The 19,369-nt window shown below is 42.8% G+C and overlaps 1 protein-coding gene across 5 annotated transcripts in view; it reads right to left on the minus strand.

The window, feature by feature from the left end:
- NELL1 (neural EGFL like 1) overlaps window positions 1–19,369 on the minus strand; it is a 394,533-nt gene that overhangs the window by 47,913 nt on the left and 327,251 nt on the right. The window contains exon 16 of one of the 5 annotated variants that reach the window (XM_067558186.1): window positions 3,976–4,160. The exons of the other annotated variants lie outside the window; for them this stretch is intronic. Within the exon in view, the coding sequence (XP_067414287.1) occupies window positions 4,120–4,160 (41 nt within the window). The 3' untranslated portion in view covers window positions 3,976–4,119. Of the gene's footprint in view, window positions 1–3,975; window positions 4,161–19,369 lie in introns of those variants that run through there. 5 annotated transcript variants of the gene reach the window in all.

Here is a 19,369-nt window from a genome sequence, read left to right on the forward strand (position 1 = left end):
TTATGCATAGGTCACGGTTTTCTTGCAACCAGATCCCTTGGATGCTGAGATTGTTGTCAATGTATGCACTCCATTCCAGGTCCAAGGCATTGGACACTAGGCTAACTGAGGGAATTAGCCCTTCAAAGGGCATGCCCAGCATCACTGACCACATGGTCCAAACTGTGCCTGCTCGGGGTATACACCGAGGCTAGCCATGACTGCAGTGGCCTGAGCCCTAGGCATACATGGCATACCACGTATGTGCAAGCCGCCATATGTCCCAGTAGCTTGAGGCAAGTATGGGCCGTTGAGAGGTGAAAGATTTGGATGTGCCTCATGAGTTGCGACCTGACTCAGAATCGAAGCTCTGGGGGGGAAGACTCTGGCTTGAGTAGAGTCGAGGACTGCTCCAATTAAATCTATTCGCTAAACCAGTAATGTCGATTTTTGCTCGTTTTCAATTAGGCTCAGGTGATGACAAGTGGCCCTTACTAGATTTAGGCTGAGCTGGTCCTGAGACTGGGACTTGCCCTTGATTAGCCAATCGTTCAGCTAAGGGTAAATCTGAACTCTCTGGCATCTCAGGTACATGGCCACCACCACCATACGCTTCGTGAATATCCATGGGGTGGGAGAAAGGCCAAAGGACAGTGCTGTAAACTGATAGTGTGAATGACCCACCACGAACCAGAGGAATCTCCTGTGGCCGGGGAAAGTCATGATGTGGAAATATGCATCTTTTAAGTCGAGGGTGGCATACCAGTCTCCTGGATCCAGGGAAGGAATGATGGAAGTTAGAGAAAATATGTGGAACTTCAGTCTCTTGAAATATTTGTTGAGACGCCGCAAGTCTACAATGAGTTTGAGACCACCTTTCACCTTGGGGATGAGGAAATAACGGGAGTAAAATCCTTTCCCTCTTATGTCTGGAGGAACTTCCTCTATGGCCCCACCCTCAGAAAGGTTACTACTTCCTGAATGTGAAGTTGCTCATGAGAGTGGTCCCTGAAGTGGGATGGGGAAGGAGGATGGTGGGGAATGGGCGAAGAAAACTGCACGGTGTAGCCTGCCAAAATGATTTTGAGGACCCAGCAGTCTGACATAATCTGGGCCCATGCAGGGAGGAAGGGTGAGAGGCCATTCAGAAATAAATCCTGAGAAGAGAGTAGAATGCCGTCCTCGGGTATACCCTGAAAGTGGCTGACATTGCCCACTTGGGTGTTGTGAGGGCCCCAGATGAGAAGTGGAAGAGGTCAGGGAAGGGCGGCTGCGTTTAAAACCCCTGTCCTTATCTTTTCTCTTGTAGGAGCTGAAGCAAGGAGGGCCCTGAAATCTAGGCTGCTGCTGCGGTGTGCAAAATTGCCTTCTTGAAGCCTGTGGTGTGTAAAGGCCTAGAGAATACAGGGTGGCTCTAGAATCTTTTAACTCATGGAGGCTAGCATCAATCTAATCCGAGAAAAGTGCATTGCTGTCAAAAAGAAGATCCTGAATAGATTGTTGCATCTCCTGAGATAATCCTGACAACTGTAGCCATGAACACCTGTGCATGGACACAGTGGAGGCCATAGATCTTGCTGCCAAATCTGCCACGTCCAATGCTGCCTGCAAAGCAGCTCTTACCATCTTCCAAAATGGTGGCAAAGTCCTGTGCATGCTCCTGTGGCAATACATCTCTAAACTTTGCCAGGGAGACCCAATATTATAATTATACCTTCCCAGCAATTCTTGTTGATTGGCAATTCTAAATTGAAAGCTGGCTGTGGAATAAATCTTCCTTCCAAACAAGTCCAGCTATTTTGAGTCTTTATTTTTTGGAGTCTACTTGCCTGACCATGCCTGTCCCTCTCATTGGCGGCAGGGATTTCATGGGTGGGTATGTAAAGAGATACTCAAACCCCTTAGCCAGAACATAGCATTTCTTTTTAGTCCTCTTTGATGTTGGTGGCAAGGAAGATGCTGTTTGCTACAGGGCTTGACCATTTTGATCACCCCTTTGTGTACTGGTAGCACAACCTGAGCCAGCGCCAGAGTTGTCAGCACTTTGAAGAGGTTATCCCTGGTTTCCTTGAGCTCCTCTGCCTCTAAACTCTAAAGGTTGGAGGCCATCCTCTGGAGGAGCTCTTGGTGAGCTCGGAAGTTGTCCAGCAGGATTGAGGGTCCTGTGGTGACTGCCTCATCCAGGGATGAAGAGGATGACAGCAGCGCCAGGGGAGGGGTGAGATCTCCTCCTGCAAGGAGGCTGTTGTTGGTTGCCCACTCCTGACGTTCGGTGTCCTGATCCGACACCGATCCTGAGCCTCCTCTGGGGCCACCAGTACCACAGAGTGTTTTCCTGATGACCAGTAGGAATAGAGCCCCAGTGCCATGGGGAATCCCATGAGTTCCAGTATGGCCATTGACAGGCCATTGTCCCTGGGGCCAAACTAACACTGAAGGGTCCGCACCAAACTCTTGCGTCTTCGGGACCTGATGTTGGCTGGTTCCCCTTTAGAGTCCAAGGACTAGGATTTCTCTCCTGGAGACCAAGGAAGAGCTGATGGTGCCTCCATTTGGCAACAATGCAGTACTGGTGAGCGGTACTGCAAGGAAGGAGATCGATGCTGGGACCCCTGATATTGGTGGCGTTCTGGCGAGTGCCGATGGTATGATGAGTGGCGCAGTGCCGGGGAGCGAGATGTCAGAGACCGATGATGGGAGTCTAATGTTCGATGCTGGGAGTCTCGTGTTTGATGCGGCGTTACCAGGTATTGGTGCTGGGAGGATGAGGATTGGTATTGGGGAGACTGCAATCGGTGCCGCTCAGATGGAGGCAAACATCTCGACACAGGGGACCAAGAATATGACTTCGGGGACCAGTGCCGTGAAGGCAGGGACCTCCGTGCTGGTGAGCGGGATTGCGTTGATACCGAGCGGCGGTGTGTTTCAGGGGAGTAATGTGGTTATTTTGGAGCCCCATTTCAGGTTACTCTTTTGACATTGGTTCCTTCCCTTTCTCTGGTGCTGAGGAGTGTCTAGGGGTGGGAGATAATGGTAATGGTAGGTAATCAAATCTTTAGCTACTTGAATCACCTCAGACATCGACAGTACCACCAATTGGAGGGGCTCCCTTCTGCTCCCCCGAGTCATGGGTGGGGCACCAAGCCCAGTTCTTGTCGTCCCAATGTGGACAGCTGGCCCGACGAGCGTTCTGTGCTATTTTTGTTCTGTGCTATTTCTGTGCTTTTTTTTTCCTATTTCTCCCCCCCCCCCCTCAGCATTTTGCTTATTGGACAATTTCAAAACTTGTTTTCATTCCAAAATTGGAACAAATTCATATTTAGAACTCTTGTAATTCTTTGCAAAATGGAATTTTCATCAGCCACAGAGCTCTAGTTTAAACTAAAGGAGCAGCTGATGTAAGAGATTGTTTGGTTAAAGTATCTAGAATAGATGAAAATCCAAAGAAGGGTAGAGCAGTGAGTGTTTTATTCATTAGCAAATATCCAGTATTAGAAGCTGAAAGTCACTGTGGTCAACTTTTTCTAAGAGGATTCTACTTTCCAAATAAAGAGTATTAACAATTTCCTGAGTAGAAAATGTGCATCTGGGGTGTGCTCTCACTAGTTTTTTAATTAGGGGCTAATGTTTAACTTCACTAAACCACTCTGTATTAGACTTTGATCAGACTCAGTTCTCTCAGACTGGATGCTACTTCAGTCATCAATAATTCCAATTAAACCAACACTGAGATATGACCGTATCATTTCTTTAAGCAATTAAAAAGGTACAACAAAGTGGAAATTCCTGCAGGAGAAGCCAAGGGACTTGTCAAGTTTTAATAAAATAAATAAATAATACTATGCATTTATATAGCACCTTTCATCCACAGATCTCAAAGCACTTTATTAGCATTAAATAATAGAGCCTCACAACACCCTTGTGAGAAAGGTAAGGGGAACAGTGCAGCCTTTCTTACTTAATTATGCAAAGAATGTTCATATCCAAAATGGCGTTATGCTTCCCAATGTGTGTTAAATGAACAAGAAGCCCTCCACTCATCAAAACCTCATTTATTCAAATCAAGTTTTGTGTCCTTCGTTTCATTTGAGTAAACAACATTTTACTATATGTAAGCATGATATCCTTCACCACTGAAATTCAGTCAGCTTTGGGGTTGAACACCATGCCCTTCAACAGCGCTAGATAGAAGTTAGATAAAAAAAGAATTCAGATGAATACAAATTTTCTCATAATAGCTGCTTTTCTTCTTCCTTGAATATTGCAGCAGAACAACTCAATCTGTCAAAACTTTACTAGCTTTGCCAATAGCAACTGTCCTGCAAACACCTCCTAGGTTTCCTTTCTGCAAAACTGAAATTAGGTTTTATTAGAATTAGAATGGGAAAAATGGTTCAGAATTTTGCAGAACTTCAAAATAACTCCAAGCTGGTGGGAGACACATATCTCTGCTTTGGATTCACAGCCATGAACCTTCTCCTGAAGTTAGGCATCTAAGCCTTTTTTAAAATAAAACTGAGGAGGTAAGTGCCCTAACTAGTGGGCTATAAAGTCATTCTCACTCTTTCTTTAGCCTATTGACTATTTAAATATTTCAGACAAAGTGGAACAGATTCAGCAGTAGAGTCTGAGAGAAACACCCCCATCCCTCAAATATCCTATAGCCCTGTAGTTATGGCATTCACATGGAAGACCTGTGTTAAAGTTCCCTGCTCAGAATCAGGCAGTGTGGGGATTTGGACCAGCATCTCCCACACCATCTGTGAGTGCTCTAACCACTGAGCTTTTGCATGTCACAGAGGGCATCAGCACTATCATTGTGTTTTGTGCAGTTTAGGCATGCTGAGTTGGCCTACAAAATCTGGATCTGCAAATGAGACAGGTGGGGGAATGCTTAAGTGTGTGAATCCTGCGGGGGCTTAGGGATGAGTTAAGCACTGAGCAGCTTGACCGCACAGGATTTGGTGTCATTCCCATCGGCAGAAATTGATGCGCTTAGGGTGTATTGGAATGTTAAAATGTATTAGACAGTTCAGACACTAGGTGGCGATGTGTGCCACATACCTGGACCTGACCTGGTAATAGCTCAAGCCAGCAGTGCATTAAAGGATATCATGGAAGACACAGTAGCAGCCCTGCAACCTATCATGTAAAAGATGGACATGACAGTAGACCTATTGATGGAAACCTAGGTGCCTCATGATTTTAGATGATTACAGAGGTAGGTAGCAGCTCAGTGGTGGTTTTGTGAATGTGGGATGCTGGCATAAATGTTGGATTTAGATGCCTAAAGTGAAAATTAGAAGTCTATGTCTCCCTTGCGAATCTAGCCCCCAGCATGTACCTCAGAAGGTTATGAAGATTACGTAATGGATTTAAGGCACAATATCAGTACTGCAGATGAGCGTGTATATATATATATATATAGGGAGTCATATTTTCAACTGGCCTCTAATTTTCAGTGCTTTAATCTACGGGTGCTCATCTTGACCTATGGCAAGTTGGGCACCCCAGTACTGAAGCATGCAAAATAAGTAGCCTTTGTTGAAAATGTTGATAAGCACATACAGCAGACATACAGATATATATCTTTAGGAGGAAGAATTTTCATGTCTTTGACAAAAGCATTTTCCAGAAAAGGTGAAAACGTCTACACAACTGTTTCATTAAACATCCCAAATGGCTCTCGGATTTTTATTCCTAATTACAATGGGTAATTTGTTCTTACACAGAGTCTATATAATCCTTTTATGACAACTACATTTCCCAACATGTATCAGAAAATCCTAACCGAGAATTGCAGTTGCAACACTGCACTAGACAACGGAAAGATTGTGGGCTCATGTCACAATAAAAATGAATAAGTACTATATGTTATAATAATGTTATATGTCTACAAATCTTTAAAATTCAACAATTACAATTGCAAAAGGAAAATAGAATTTTGTAACAAGAGCAACTATTTTACCTGAGACTATGAACTGAGACAATGATTAACAAAGCTGCATTCAAACTCTGGCAAAAAAGAACAAGAGGGATGATGATCAGAGAGCAAGGAGAATGTTAACCTTTTCCAAAAGTTGGAAGTATAACCTGAGTCAGCAAGTGTAAGTGGGCAGAAAGTTTTATTATTGACATTGTGTGCTAATCCAGTGTGGTATGGTTTTGTGAAACCTACAGTGCTTGAAAGTCATCAGAAAAGATGCTACTCTCTGCATGATACTGACCCCTTTCAAAAGTCAGCCCTAAAAAAGAACTCAGATGAATTCTCTATCCTGAGGGTACCCGATATGAAATATTTTTTTAAAGCTTTTACACTTTCATTCTCAAAGGATTTTTGGATCACAGACAAAAGCAAATTTGTATGTAAAAGGCAAAGGACTCTAATCTGCTTAAAACTACAAAAATCCAGAGCCTTTTAAATTCAGCAACGGTGAAAGTATTTCACTATTTGCAATGAGGCCTTCAGACAGTACACTAACAGTGAAATAAATATGAGGACATGACTGGAAGGATCCATGGTTCTATCTAGTGCCTGGGGATGCTGGTCCCTGAGAGACTGACGCATCCCCATCACCATCCAACAACTTTGGCAAAGCGCTGATAGACAGGCACCACCCAATGTGTAACCCACAAGGGGCCTGACTGGCAGTGCTCCCAGGATCCCTGATTGTCCAAACACACTACCTAATCCTGGAGGGAACCCCTGGAAGTTGTCTGTACAACTAGGTGGATTCCCAGCTGCTGCAATGACAGATGCTGCTCTAGCCTTACTCCACTCAGCTCCAGGTTTACTCCCTTTTTCCTGGCTTCTGGCCCTTGATGCTCGTTCTGGCTCCTGACTCTGGCTCTGACCCTGGACTCAGTTTCCTGACCAGGCCCCATCCGGGACAATGACATAGTGGACAATTTTGATTTAGTTCGATACTTTCTTGTTAAAGTTCGCAAATCCTACAAGCTCTCTTCTAACTTAGTAAATGTAGCAAGCAACCATTACTTACACATAGGCTACATGCTCCACCAAATACACATGCTTTACATGGAGTTTTTCTAGCTCATTCTTTTTTCAAAGCGGCAATTATATTTTTTTTATTAGAAGTAACTTCTTATACTCCTAGGGCCATTTCCTCAGTGGAGCTCCCCAGTTTACACTAGCTGAAGATTTGATCCTGGCCTCCAAAATTTTCAGCCACCAAGATGTTTTTAGTTCAAAGGCCATTTGTAGCTTGAACACAATAGCTTGGCAATGTATCCAAACTTACATCTTAATTATAACCTGGCTCAATACCACTGATTTGTAGCTGCTGAGAAAAAGATCACAAGCCATTAAAATTTTGACTTCACTCATTTTAAACTGGTGATGTGTGCCAATATTTTAACCAGGAGCTCCCACAAAAATATCCTTCTTATTCTGTGATAAACCAAGTATATCAGGACATGAAGGGACATTTATGTGGAGACAGGAAGGGGATGAAAAGCAAGGGACTCAATTTTTTTTCCTCATTTAAACCAAATCATTGTCTTATAACCAAGAAGGGAAGCAGCACTGCCAGGCAAACAAATTTGTATTAAGTGCATTTGCTGCAAAAATTTCTTCTTTATTTCTAAAACATGTTGTGTGTAGATTGATGTAGCACAGAATTCATCTTGTATAATTACAAATAAAAGTTTTGAGGCTAAAGTCGCCAGGAATATTTAGAAAATACTGACTATTTTTGCAATCTGATCCATTCCAGTGGCAAAATATGTGCTATTCACAATTACCCCAAGGATAAATCAACTCAGGCAGGGAGGATTTAGCTGTATTCAGGGAGGGGGATGAATGCCATCAGAGACAATCCAGTCTTCTCTTCAGTTTGGTGGCAGAAATTTACAAGGGGCTTACAGGAGTCCCTGAAAGGCCCCTCCAGCACTTAATTAATTTAATCCATGATTTCTGTTCTGGAACTAGTTACTTTGATTCCAACATTCTGTATCCTTGACCTTACATTGAAGCATTTCTACACACAGCCCAATACCACCATCCATCCACTTGATATTCTCTCTCTAGGAAAAAGTAAACATACAGCTGGGGACTTACCTATTTCAAGGAAGTGCTGCTGGCACAGCCATCAGGAGATGATAGGCATGACTATTTCCAGCTTTTGCAAGCAAACATAAAAGGCCAAATTTCTGCTGATGTAAACTGGTGCATCTCCACTGGCTTTTACATTAGCAAATAATTTGGCCCAGAGTTTTAAAAACTGTCTCTCTGGGCTCTGCGTTTCCACCAGCGTGCTCATGACCTATTCCTCATCCTGTATGGCTAAAAACTAATCTTCTTGAGACCTAATTCTATCCTCAGTGTTCCCCTGACAACCTTAACTATGACCCACAAGACTTACAATCTCTTTCAACATAGACTCCCACTAGGATATGCATATATCCTACTATGTAGAGTAATCACCTAGTGATGTCTGCTTTGGAAAGGTCTGTAAATATATCTGACGGGTCAGAGTCAAAGCTGCAATGAAAACGCATATGGTGAAACTGTACATGTGCACACTGATAGTATATGAATATACGAACTGTAACGATAACTGTATTTAGGTAAGTTACCTTATCTGCTCATTTGCACGCTTTTTAATACTCAGGGGGTCTAAAAATTGCTTTTGTATAATGGGTCAGGTTATTTATTGCAGTAATCTCATTTCACCTAATGTTTTTGTCTAGTCTATATGCTGATGAGTTGAATGCAGCTTATCCTGCTGAGAGATAGAGGGGGCGATCCAAGTGGCTGGCTGTGTTTGGGGGGTGGGGCAGGGGGGTGTTCTCAGCAGCCTCCTCGTGCTAGAGACTGGCTTTGCTGTGGGCTATGAAATTCTTCCTCCTTTTGTTTGCTATGGTTGACTGTGCAGCTGGTTGTCTCCTCCTGATTGATTTCTTCCAGGCAGCTGCCTACTCCCTGACCACTGCTGGTATTTTAAAAGTCTGTTTCATGCTTCCTTTGCTTTTCCCTTTGCTTGTTACCCTGTAGATGCCAAATCCTTGTGGGACGCCCACATGAGCCCTTTTGAGCCACCATGGTGTGAGCTGTCAGCCGATGGACTTCTGTAGTGCTGGCAGCAATAATCATCTTAATAGCTTGCATCAGCTACAGGGAAGGACTCTGCAGTACTGATGTGAGGTCATTTGCTCAGCAAGCTGAAGATGAATTAGGAGAGAACTTCTTCAGGGAGGCATTGTTTGGCTGGCTTATACATAAGAAAGCTACTGGGGCTGTTTTGGTCTCTTTAATGTACCAATGGGAGATATTGGATCAAGGAAGCAGTAGGAAAGATATGAACAATAGTGCCTCTAACAATGCTTTAAGGGAGATATATTTTACAATAAGCCTTTGCCTTTGCTCATTTTTTGCTCATTTTTCCATGTTTATTCGTTCTTTTTTTTTTTTTTTTTTTACACAATACAACAACAAATTCAGATAAAAGTAAACATAAAAATGAACAGATCAGCTACACTTACAGAAGTGGGGGACCTAGGTTTAAAGGATTTCAGGGATAATGTCTGACAGGATTTTTAAGTACATTTTGTTGGGTTTTTCTGATTGCTCTAGAAATCCTAGAAGCATATATCCAACATTACCTCACAACCAAAGGTCAATGTATGTTCTGTTGGCAAATATTAGAACTGGCTCCCTCCATTTTTTTTATATGACGACAACCACCCACTCATTATTCAAATCCCCCATTTCCTATTTTTAAATAAAGTACTCTCTTTCTGATCTTGGACCACCATTTGGCCAATTAGTGCAATATTTTTCTGTATTGTATTTCCCTCAGTTACGGCTTAATTCTGATCTCACTTATACTGGAGTAAAACAGGAGTGATTCAATTTAAGTCAAAGGAATTATACCAAGAGTGTAATGTAAGATAAAAATCAAACCTCCTGAGTAGAACCGAATCTTTATTTTCAAGTTAAATATAACGCCTATCTAATATACTAGGTGCTTTTTTACCAATAAAACTATCAGTTTGATTCATCTCAAAGAATCCCAAAGCAATTTATAAATTGTGCACAGTATATTCAGAAACCACTTTGCCAAACGAAATGCAGCTCACTCTGCAGTGGAACGCAGCAGTTATTTCATGACACGCAGCTGTGTTAAACAACAATTTAGGATGGAAAATGAAGAAAAATATCCTAATAAATGAAATGGCAGACAAACTTTATGGAGACACTCTGGCATTGCCCAAAGTGCAATTTGGGCACTTGTCAGGAAGACAATAACTCACTCTTGCAAAGAACAGGCATGGGTTAAACCATGGCCACAAATGGTCAGGGCCGCAATTTCATTTTAACAAAAGCATCTGTAAGAGTACGACGACTCCTGACGCAATACTGGTCAGTTCAGTACTATGGTTTCAATGCTGGGCGGTGCCCGAGCTGCAGTTACACTGGGGAAATCATCTACCACTTAGACAGCATAAAGCAGCTGGAGAGGGGAAAATGTCATTTACTGCATCACCTGCACTTTCCTTTGAGGTATCTCAATGAGGCCCAACCCTACAGAGTTTATAATATATGACAAGGACACAACTAAGCAAGGTACTGGCCTTGGCTCTGTTGTGTAAGGCACCAATTCATCAACATTTTTCAAATAGAGCCAGATTCTGATCTCTGCAATGCTGCTGTAAATTCAAAGCTACTCCATTAAATTAACCAAGGTAATCCAGGCTGAGAGCAGAATTTGGTCCTAAGTGTGTACGACAGACAGGGCCCAAGTATAATTTTTTCGGGCCCAAGACAAACTTGTAACACAGGCCCCCTCCCACACACATACCACAATCCCTCATCCCATACATACAATCTCATGAGCCTTAAACATTTTTTTCCTCATGGTAATGGGGGTTGCAGCCTGAGCTGTGCCTCCGGGCTCCGGCAAAGTGTATCCTTTTTCCCCCCCATGTGGAGGCTCTGATGACAGATGAAGTGACTTTGTCCATATTGAAAACCATCACACAATTTAGCATACTTAGTTTTCTCAGCCGAGAGCCTGCATACTGGAATAGCAAGAGCACTCAGGCTAAGAGCTATATGCCTCCTGTGATGAAATCAGAGTCTCACCAGATTCAGCTGAAGGTACATAAGCAAAACTGTGCAGAGAAACCTGCCCAGAGTCTGTCCACAGTATGGACCATATACTGCAGCCCTAAGCAGAAGTCCCAAGTGATACCAGTTACTGCTATATGCTGCTCTCCATCTAAGAGTTTTCATGTATCTCAGCACCTTTTAAAATAGTCCATCTTCCAGTATTTGTACTGATAAGATTATCAGAAAACTAACATGCGCCATTTATGCACAGCCTGTTATCAGGGACAGTGGAGATCCACACATTCCAAAAGGGAGGTTTAGAGAACTCCTCTAGCACGCAGGAGGAATGCGCCTATTCCCGCACCCTGGAAAGACAGCAGCATATTACTCCCCAGGGTGCACTGGTTCTGCTCCATCCCCATATCTTTTGGGGCACCACAGGAGCATAGTGAGGAAGCAATCTTTGTGCTTACCTAAGAGCAGGCATGCAATTATGGCCTACCCGTATGTTAGTCATAAAAGGGGGTGGAGCAGGCTTCTTGCATCATGCCCACCTGTGTAAGAGCCAGCCATATTCTAGCATAAACTTCTGATTTTAGTCGTTTATAATTTGCCTACAAATTATATTCATATATCTGGTATTACTTACTGATATGCATCAGCAGAAGAGAAAGACTTGCACTTGACATAGGAAACATTAGTCGATTTTAATAAATGACTGCCCATCAGTAAAAGTGAGGTGCTTATTCTGTGGTCCTGAATCTAATCTCAGATGGGTGTAAATCATAACTCTATTAAAGTTAAGGGAATTACACTGGTGGAAAAAAACAGACTAAATGAACCGAGATAAAGTCCCTAAAATATTATGGTTAGAATCATGAGCTTCTTAAACCTTTAACTGTCAATACTTAGGGCTTGTCTATAGGGGAGGAATCCACAATTTTCCAAGTTAATTTCCTTTGAAAACACTTGTGTACCCATGACAATTCATTGTAGCACATTGATTCTGTGTTTATCACAAACACTGGAGCCCTTTTTCAAACTGAACTAATTTACCTGTGAAACATGTTAGTCAAGCCTATTGTTCATGTGCACACAATGCTGCTACAAACTAGTCTAACAGTCTTCCAATGGTTATCCCATACTGCTTTGCAGCAGATCATTATTGACTTGTCTTTTTACCTGTGTGCCCTCTGATACTCAGTGGTCAAGTTGATGGGATGTCCCCTCTCCTGTTTAAAAGCTGGCACATAACCAGATTTTGTCCATTCACTCTTGGTTTCCAGTTTATCACAATAGCTTTGATAATACTTCAGAAGCCCTACAACATGCCTCAAGCAGCTGCTTGGAGCTGGCTCCAAGACTCTCGATCTCAGCACCATCTGGGGAGAATCATCAGTACAGGAAGCTCTCATGGCCACTGGAATAAAGACCTCTTTGTGAATATTGCTAGAGAGATATCCAGGGGGTGGGAGGAGGCACACAACTGGGATGCCAAACAATGCCATATAAAGAGCAAACAGCTCATGAGTACCTATATTAAAATGGACAATAGGAAAAAAGACTGACAGAGGACATGTAATTTGCCCATTTTTTGAGAGGCCTGCTGGCTGCCTTCTCCACTCCCCCACTCTGAGGATAAGACTCACAGGGGGATGAGCATGAGGAGACTAGTGACAAGGTCTCCCTGGAAAGCCAGGATCTGTTACAGACCTTGATGCTGGCCAGGTAGAAGGTGAGTCCAATCCCTACCCTGCAGCAACCAACCCCAGCTTCCAAGTAGTATCCCAGACCAAGGCTGAGGGAACTTCAGCATGTAAGTTTTAAAATTATTTTTGTAAATAATTTACTATTTATGTTTTAATTTATTAATTATTGTTGTTGTTATGGCATACTGCTGTGCTAGCCTCTGTTCCAGGTGCCCCATGGCCACAGCAATTGTGAGCGAGAAGCCTTTTGAGTCCTAGGTCCCTTCCTGCCTCTCTTGGCTCTTGCTGTCTGTCCACCCTGCTCCACCATTCACCCTTCCAAAATGGTGGCTACTCTGGCTGAGTAATTGGCCTCCATCTCATGCTAAAGCCATGACTACTGACCATTTTCAGGCCCCCCCACAGAAGGCACATGCCCATGTAACTATTTTCCTTTCCCCTCTCCTCAGCTGTCCTGCCAAGTGAATGCTTCTCCTCCTCCCACCAAAAAATCCCTGTTCGCCACCTCCAAAATAGGGGTTAAGGTGGTATAATTTCGTTGGTCAGAGGTGTGGATTTTTCATACACTTGAGCATCATAGTTACACTGATATAGGGCTGTAGTGTAGACCTGGCCTGAGAAATTGCTCCATTTTTATTAGAAGGTTATGAGGAACAGCTGCATGCCTTCCTGCCCAGTAAAGCTGGTGATTCCCTTTCACTCCAGCAGCACTTATGGATGGGACCATCTTGGTGAATAATTTCCCAGTGTATCTTGCTGCTCCCCTCCCCCACCTTTGCCTTTTTGAATAAGGCCATTCTTTGCCTCATAATCATCCCCTTCAGTGCAACATCATTCAGAGCCAGGACAGCCTACAGAGGATGTGAAGGGAATTGCTGTCCAGTTTGCCCTCAGATTCACCCCGCTCATCCCTCCCTACAGCATATAAGCACCTCCAGGGCACAGCAAAACTACAAAGCCAGACCAGGAACATAATTCTCAAACCACACCCCAGACCAGACGCATAGTTCCCTTTCTTCTGCAGTTTCCAAGGCACAATGACAAAGCCACACAGTGCATGCTGCATGGTAAAAATCCCCATGCACATATCACTGACCATCTTTGAGGTTCTTCCAAGCCTGGGAAGAATCTCAGGGATGTAATGACAGAAAAGGGTGTAAAAATGCTATCTCAGCTTCCTTAAAATATGAACAATAAACACTTTTTTTTAACCCCCCCCCCCCCCCCCGTGTCCCCCCAATTTATGGCACCTGCACTGCCCAGACCTTCAAGGACAGGGCCTTTATCAGCCGCTGAGCAGCTGGCAAACCGCACAGGGGGAGGGGGACAGAAAACTCATTATGAAATGTTTGCAGACATCATTGCACAGTCCCCAAAAGCCCCTGAAAACACAGAGAGGTGGAGGAAGTATCTGAGGACTGAGAAAGAATCTGACAAGGTGCTTGTCAGGGAGACTGTTGCAGTGGCAAAAGAGAGTATGGCATTTGTCAGGGAAAACGCTGCTATGGCTGTAGGCAGAGGCAACTTCTGGAGACAATACAAAGCCCAAATGCCCTGTTGCAGCACATTACTATTAGAGCAATAGGCAGTGCAGTAAATCAGTACTCAGCCTTGTTATGCAGCCCCTGGACAATACAGCTATTGGCAACAACAGCAACTCTTTCCCCACACTGCTCCCAGGGGCCATTCCCCTTCCAGACCCGAGCTCAGGGCACTGAACAGTGGCATCTGGGACTATTGCTCTTTTGAGCCCTCTATCACCCCTCGTAATTTTGAGCCTCAGCACTCCACACCAAAAGCCCCACAAATCAAAAGAGGCAGAGCAAGATATATCCTTGCCTGTGACTTTAAGCTCCCCTGCCCCTTGCATTGTGCCCAGCACCGCACTGTGGCACTTGGCTGTTTTGTTTTGCTGCCGGTTTAATGAAAGCTTTCCTTGTAGCTAGATAATAGATTGTTTTTTAATATATTGTTTCATAATTAAAGTCGCTTTTTCACTTTCATTTCAGTTGAAGGTTCATTTCTGTTTGTTACAAAATAGATTGTTTAATAATAAAAACCTTTAAAATTTCATTCATAAAGGAGTCAACAGTTCATTTTACACAGAAAATAATAAAGTTAGCCCTAATTCACCTGAAGTTTCACAAACAAATGTAGGCACAGGCTCAAGGTACAACAGAGATCATCACAGTGTTGCACCTCCACCACCCAGGAACACTGAACTGCACAAACAATTTCCACCCTCACCTCCATGGGTTAACAGCAGGATGTACAGCTGCACAAGTTTAGGTCTGAGACTCAAAATAAGAGCAAGGGGCAGCATCCCTAACACTATTGCTCCAGCTGATCTCATTTTGTTTTGAATGCTTTGCTGGCTCCTCAAACCACTAAGCAAGTCTCTACACTCCAGCCTTCCCCCACCCATCACTAAGGCTTTCTCCTTTATGCTTATAAACTTTAAGGCCAGAGGAAACCAACATGATCATCTAGTCCAGCGGTTCTAGAAGTGTGGGTTGCGAACCCATTTTAATGGGGTTGCCAGGGCTGGCATTAGACATGCTGGGGCCCGGGTCAGGCTTCTGCCTCAGCCCCAGGTGACAGGGCTCAGGTTACAGCCCCCCCACACCCCGCTGTCCACGGCTGAAGCCCTCGGGCTTCAACTTCACCCCTTTCCATCACCTGAGGCAGTGAAGGTTGAGGGCTCGGGCTCAGGTTCAGGTCTCCCAGAGTCGTGTAGTAATTTTTGTTGTCTGAGATGGGGTAGAGGAGGTCATGGCGCAATGAAGCATGGAAACTGCTGATCTAGTCTGAACTGCATGCTGCAGGCCACAGAACCCACCCGCTCCTGCCAAAAGCCCATAACCTCTGGCTGAGTTACTGAAGTCCTGAAATTATGATTAAAAGACTAAGTTAGAAAGAATCCACCATTTAATCAAGTTCAAACCAGCAAGTGACCCATGCTGCAGAGGAAGTCAAGCCCCCCGTGTCTTTGCCAATCTGATCGGGAGGGGGGGGGGGGGAATTCCTCTCTGATCCCAAATATAACGATCAGTTAAACCCTGAACATGTGGGTGAGACCCACCAGCCAGACTCTTGGGAAAGAATTCTCTGTTGTAACTTAGAGCCTTCCCTACAGAGTCTCCCATCTCTGTCATGGGAGATATTTGTGAATAGCAGTCGCAGATGAGCCACAGGCCATTGTAGGCAAATATCATCAGCTATCTCAGAAATATTGTGCAAAATACAACATGCAGCTATAATCTTTGGCATGTTTTTTTCTGTTGATTCCAAACTAGTCCACAAAGGGCCAAATACACTCTCCACTGTTAGTCTGCAACTACTGAGCTGGAATTCAACCAGCTTTAAGTGCTGAAATATGGCCCAAGCAGCATCTGTGTATTTGAGATTGCCTGCACAACTGCACAGAGCATTGTTGGATCCATGCTGGCTGACAGCAATTTGAAAATGGCACTAGCCCACCCACAAAGGAAGTACAAGATGGAGACACAGAAATCATGGGATTTTTAATAAATTTGATCTAACCTGGCTTCCGCTATGCATCCCACAATGCACAGAGAGAAAAATTGCAGAACGCACACAGGTCAGCAGCGATGCAAAAGAGTATGGGATACCCTCTGAGAACACTATGCCCTCAGTTTGCAGCAAAGTGCTGCTGTGTGTAACGCAATGATGCACGTTGCAGAGGGCACACTGTTCTGCATGCATGCTATTTCTGCAGCTTGCGTAATGCATGTTATCTGACATGCAGTAAAATGCTGTGAATTAACACCACTCTCCCCACACCCAGGCATAGACAAGGCAAAGACTGCGGGTCTCATTTTACGTTCTTTCTGCATCTCTGGGAATTTTGAGTTGCCTCAATATAATACATTAAGTCTCTCAGACATACGCTGTAGGTATGTAGACTCAACTGAGGCCTGGAGTAGTTGAGTGAGTTGCCCACATTCACATAAATCAGCGGACTAGTCAAGAGTAAAACGCAGTCTCTAACTCGAGTGCCATGCACTAGCCCCTAAACTACACCATCAACCCTGTTAAACTTTGTAAGTTTGCTAGAGAGTTGAACATAGAGTTGATTGGGACTTCTTTGACAAAAGCATCAGAAATGATGCTTAATCAAAACTGAAGCTTTTTGCAGAAACATACCAGTCTTGCCTAAACACTTACTCAGGTCCAGGTTGGAACCCTTGGTCAAAACCAGAGGGAGACCCACCTCCACTCCAGAATAGCCAAAAGGGATTCACCTGGGATGTAGGAGAGGTCAGGTTCAAGTACTTGCTCCAAATGTATGGTTATTTATTTACCTTCATCAAGACAGTCAGAGAGACTGCCAGCTGATCATACCATATAGCCTGGTGATTAAGGTACTCACCTGGCAGAGAAGAGAATGATAGAGAAAGGATTTGAACCTGGGATGGCAAACCCTACCTATCAGCTATTGTGGTCTATTCCTTGTTTGTTTGTTTTTGTGAAAAACACCCAAGGTCTCTGTTTTGTCTTGAATGGGAAAGTTTTTGAAATCTTGAAAAATTTGTGGATGAGAAAGCTGCATCCCATCCCACTGTATTTACATGGTCATTAGGATACAAATCCAAACTCAAAACAGAATGGTGTAAATACAAATCCCACCACCTGCAAAATAGGTGAGATAGCATTAGTTGGAAAGCAAGCAAAACAGTTTTCAGTCCTGCCTCAAAGTTTCTGAGAAAGGGAAAAGACACTTTTGTGTGGAAATAACAGGAAGAAACTGATAGATTCCGACATCTTTAACCTTCAGACATTATAAGGGACGGATGAAATAGAGAGGAGGAAAGAAATGGAGATCACAAAGAAAATGCACCTGAACTATGATGATAGTGGGCCAATTTATGATTGAGTAACCTACCACATACAGAAAGCCAAATGGTGATTGTTTTATATTCTGAAATGGATCTAATTCAGAAGCCTTTTTATAAGTATGTCACAGGGCTGACAGCAAATTTACCTTATATCACAATGAAGTGTCTCATTCCATAGACCCATTCAAATTTTAGCGATTTGTTAAATATTCTTTGTAGCACCAAATAACAAGTGCTTTTTGTGGAGAAAATTATATTTATTGATATTTTGGGTCATTTACGACATTACGTTTACATGGTCTTGATATATCTAGGCACATATCAATACAGAATTAACAATATTAAATAATATATTTTATATTGAGCATATATTGTTGTATCATTAACTTTCCTTTTCCCCTCAAAACAAACACAACCTTAACATATGTGCATGTGTCTCAAAAACTATTCACGTTAACTCCTTTTTCTTTGGAGGGAGGGGGAAAAGCGGAAACAAGCTGAATGTTTACCTGGGTGGGAGGCAGAAGAGAAGAGTCACAGGAAAATAGAAAGAAAGGAAACAAAGGGGGGACATATAATTCAATTATCATCCTGGGTGTATAGAATTTTTGACTATCCTATAAGTATAGGATTCCCATATCTGTATCAGAGCATCACAATTGTTTCAATATTTCTTTTATACTGAAATGTAAGTATATTTCTTTATTTGGATGGGGAACAGTGAAGTTGTCTGGCACTGTTCTCACTAGTTTTCCATTATCAGCTAGTCTATTAATAGTTTTTTTCCAGTGACCTACAGTAAGAATTATTGCCTGGGTCCACAAATTTAAGATTGTTTTTTGTTTTGTTTTGTTTTTTTTAAACCTATGAAGAACGAGAATAGGAGTAGCTTCCTTGGTCCCAGTTTGAATCTGTTGAAAAGGCCAACCTCCAGTACATCTCTAAGTCCTGTTCAAATTCTCTCTAATATTTTTTCAGGCTGGCTTTCCAACTTTTTTTTAAACCACCCAACAGTCCCAGATCACATATGTGAAAGTGGCAATGGCTGTTTTACATTTCATAGAGTTATCTGGGACAATATTATATGTTTTATTAGATAGAGAAACATACATTCCATAAACTAAATGGTACCAAATTTGCAATATTTCGTATTAGACCCAATATTTATCATCTGCATTATCTCACTACTTCTTTTGCTGTTATTTCATAGTTACAGTCTGCACTCCATAACTAACAGCTTTCTGCAGTTTGTCCTTTAAAAAGGATAGTCATGAGAGATGTCCTAGAGATAATCCTGACTGATGAAATTTCAAGCCTATATATAACATTTTCTAATAGATAGCTTCGTTGGTTCCTTTCTTCTTCAAAAGTATTTTTAAACTCATATTGTACATTCTTTTCTTTTTTCCCCCCCAAATATATCAGCTATGTCTTTTTGTTTTAAGGGTTGTCCAGTCCTAAAGATTTCCTTCCTTATCATAGTGATATTTGCCCCAATATCTAAAAGCTCCCATATTCAGCCCAAGTTTGAAAGCACTATTTTTTTTATTTTTGATATTACTGAGATTTACTCTTTTGGTTTTGTCAAGTGTCTCGTTAGTAAGAGCACTTTTAAATGGCAGATGATATTTCATGGGTGCCTGAATTTTGGGATACAAGTCGAGCATACAATTATATAACGACATCAGGCCTGCCAGCTTTTGTTCTATCTGTATTCACGATGGATTCTCTCTTTTACAAATCCATTA

The sequence above is a fragment of the Emydura macquarii genome, unplaced genomic scaffold (genome assembly GCF_026122565.2).
Source record: "Emydura macquarii macquarii isolate MOO-44397 ecotype Brisbane River unplaced genomic scaffold, CSIRO-AGI_Emac_v2 contig_1876, whole genome shotgun sequence".
Lineage (NCBI taxonomy): Eukaryota > Metazoa > Chordata > Testudines > Chelidae > Emydura > Emydura macquarii.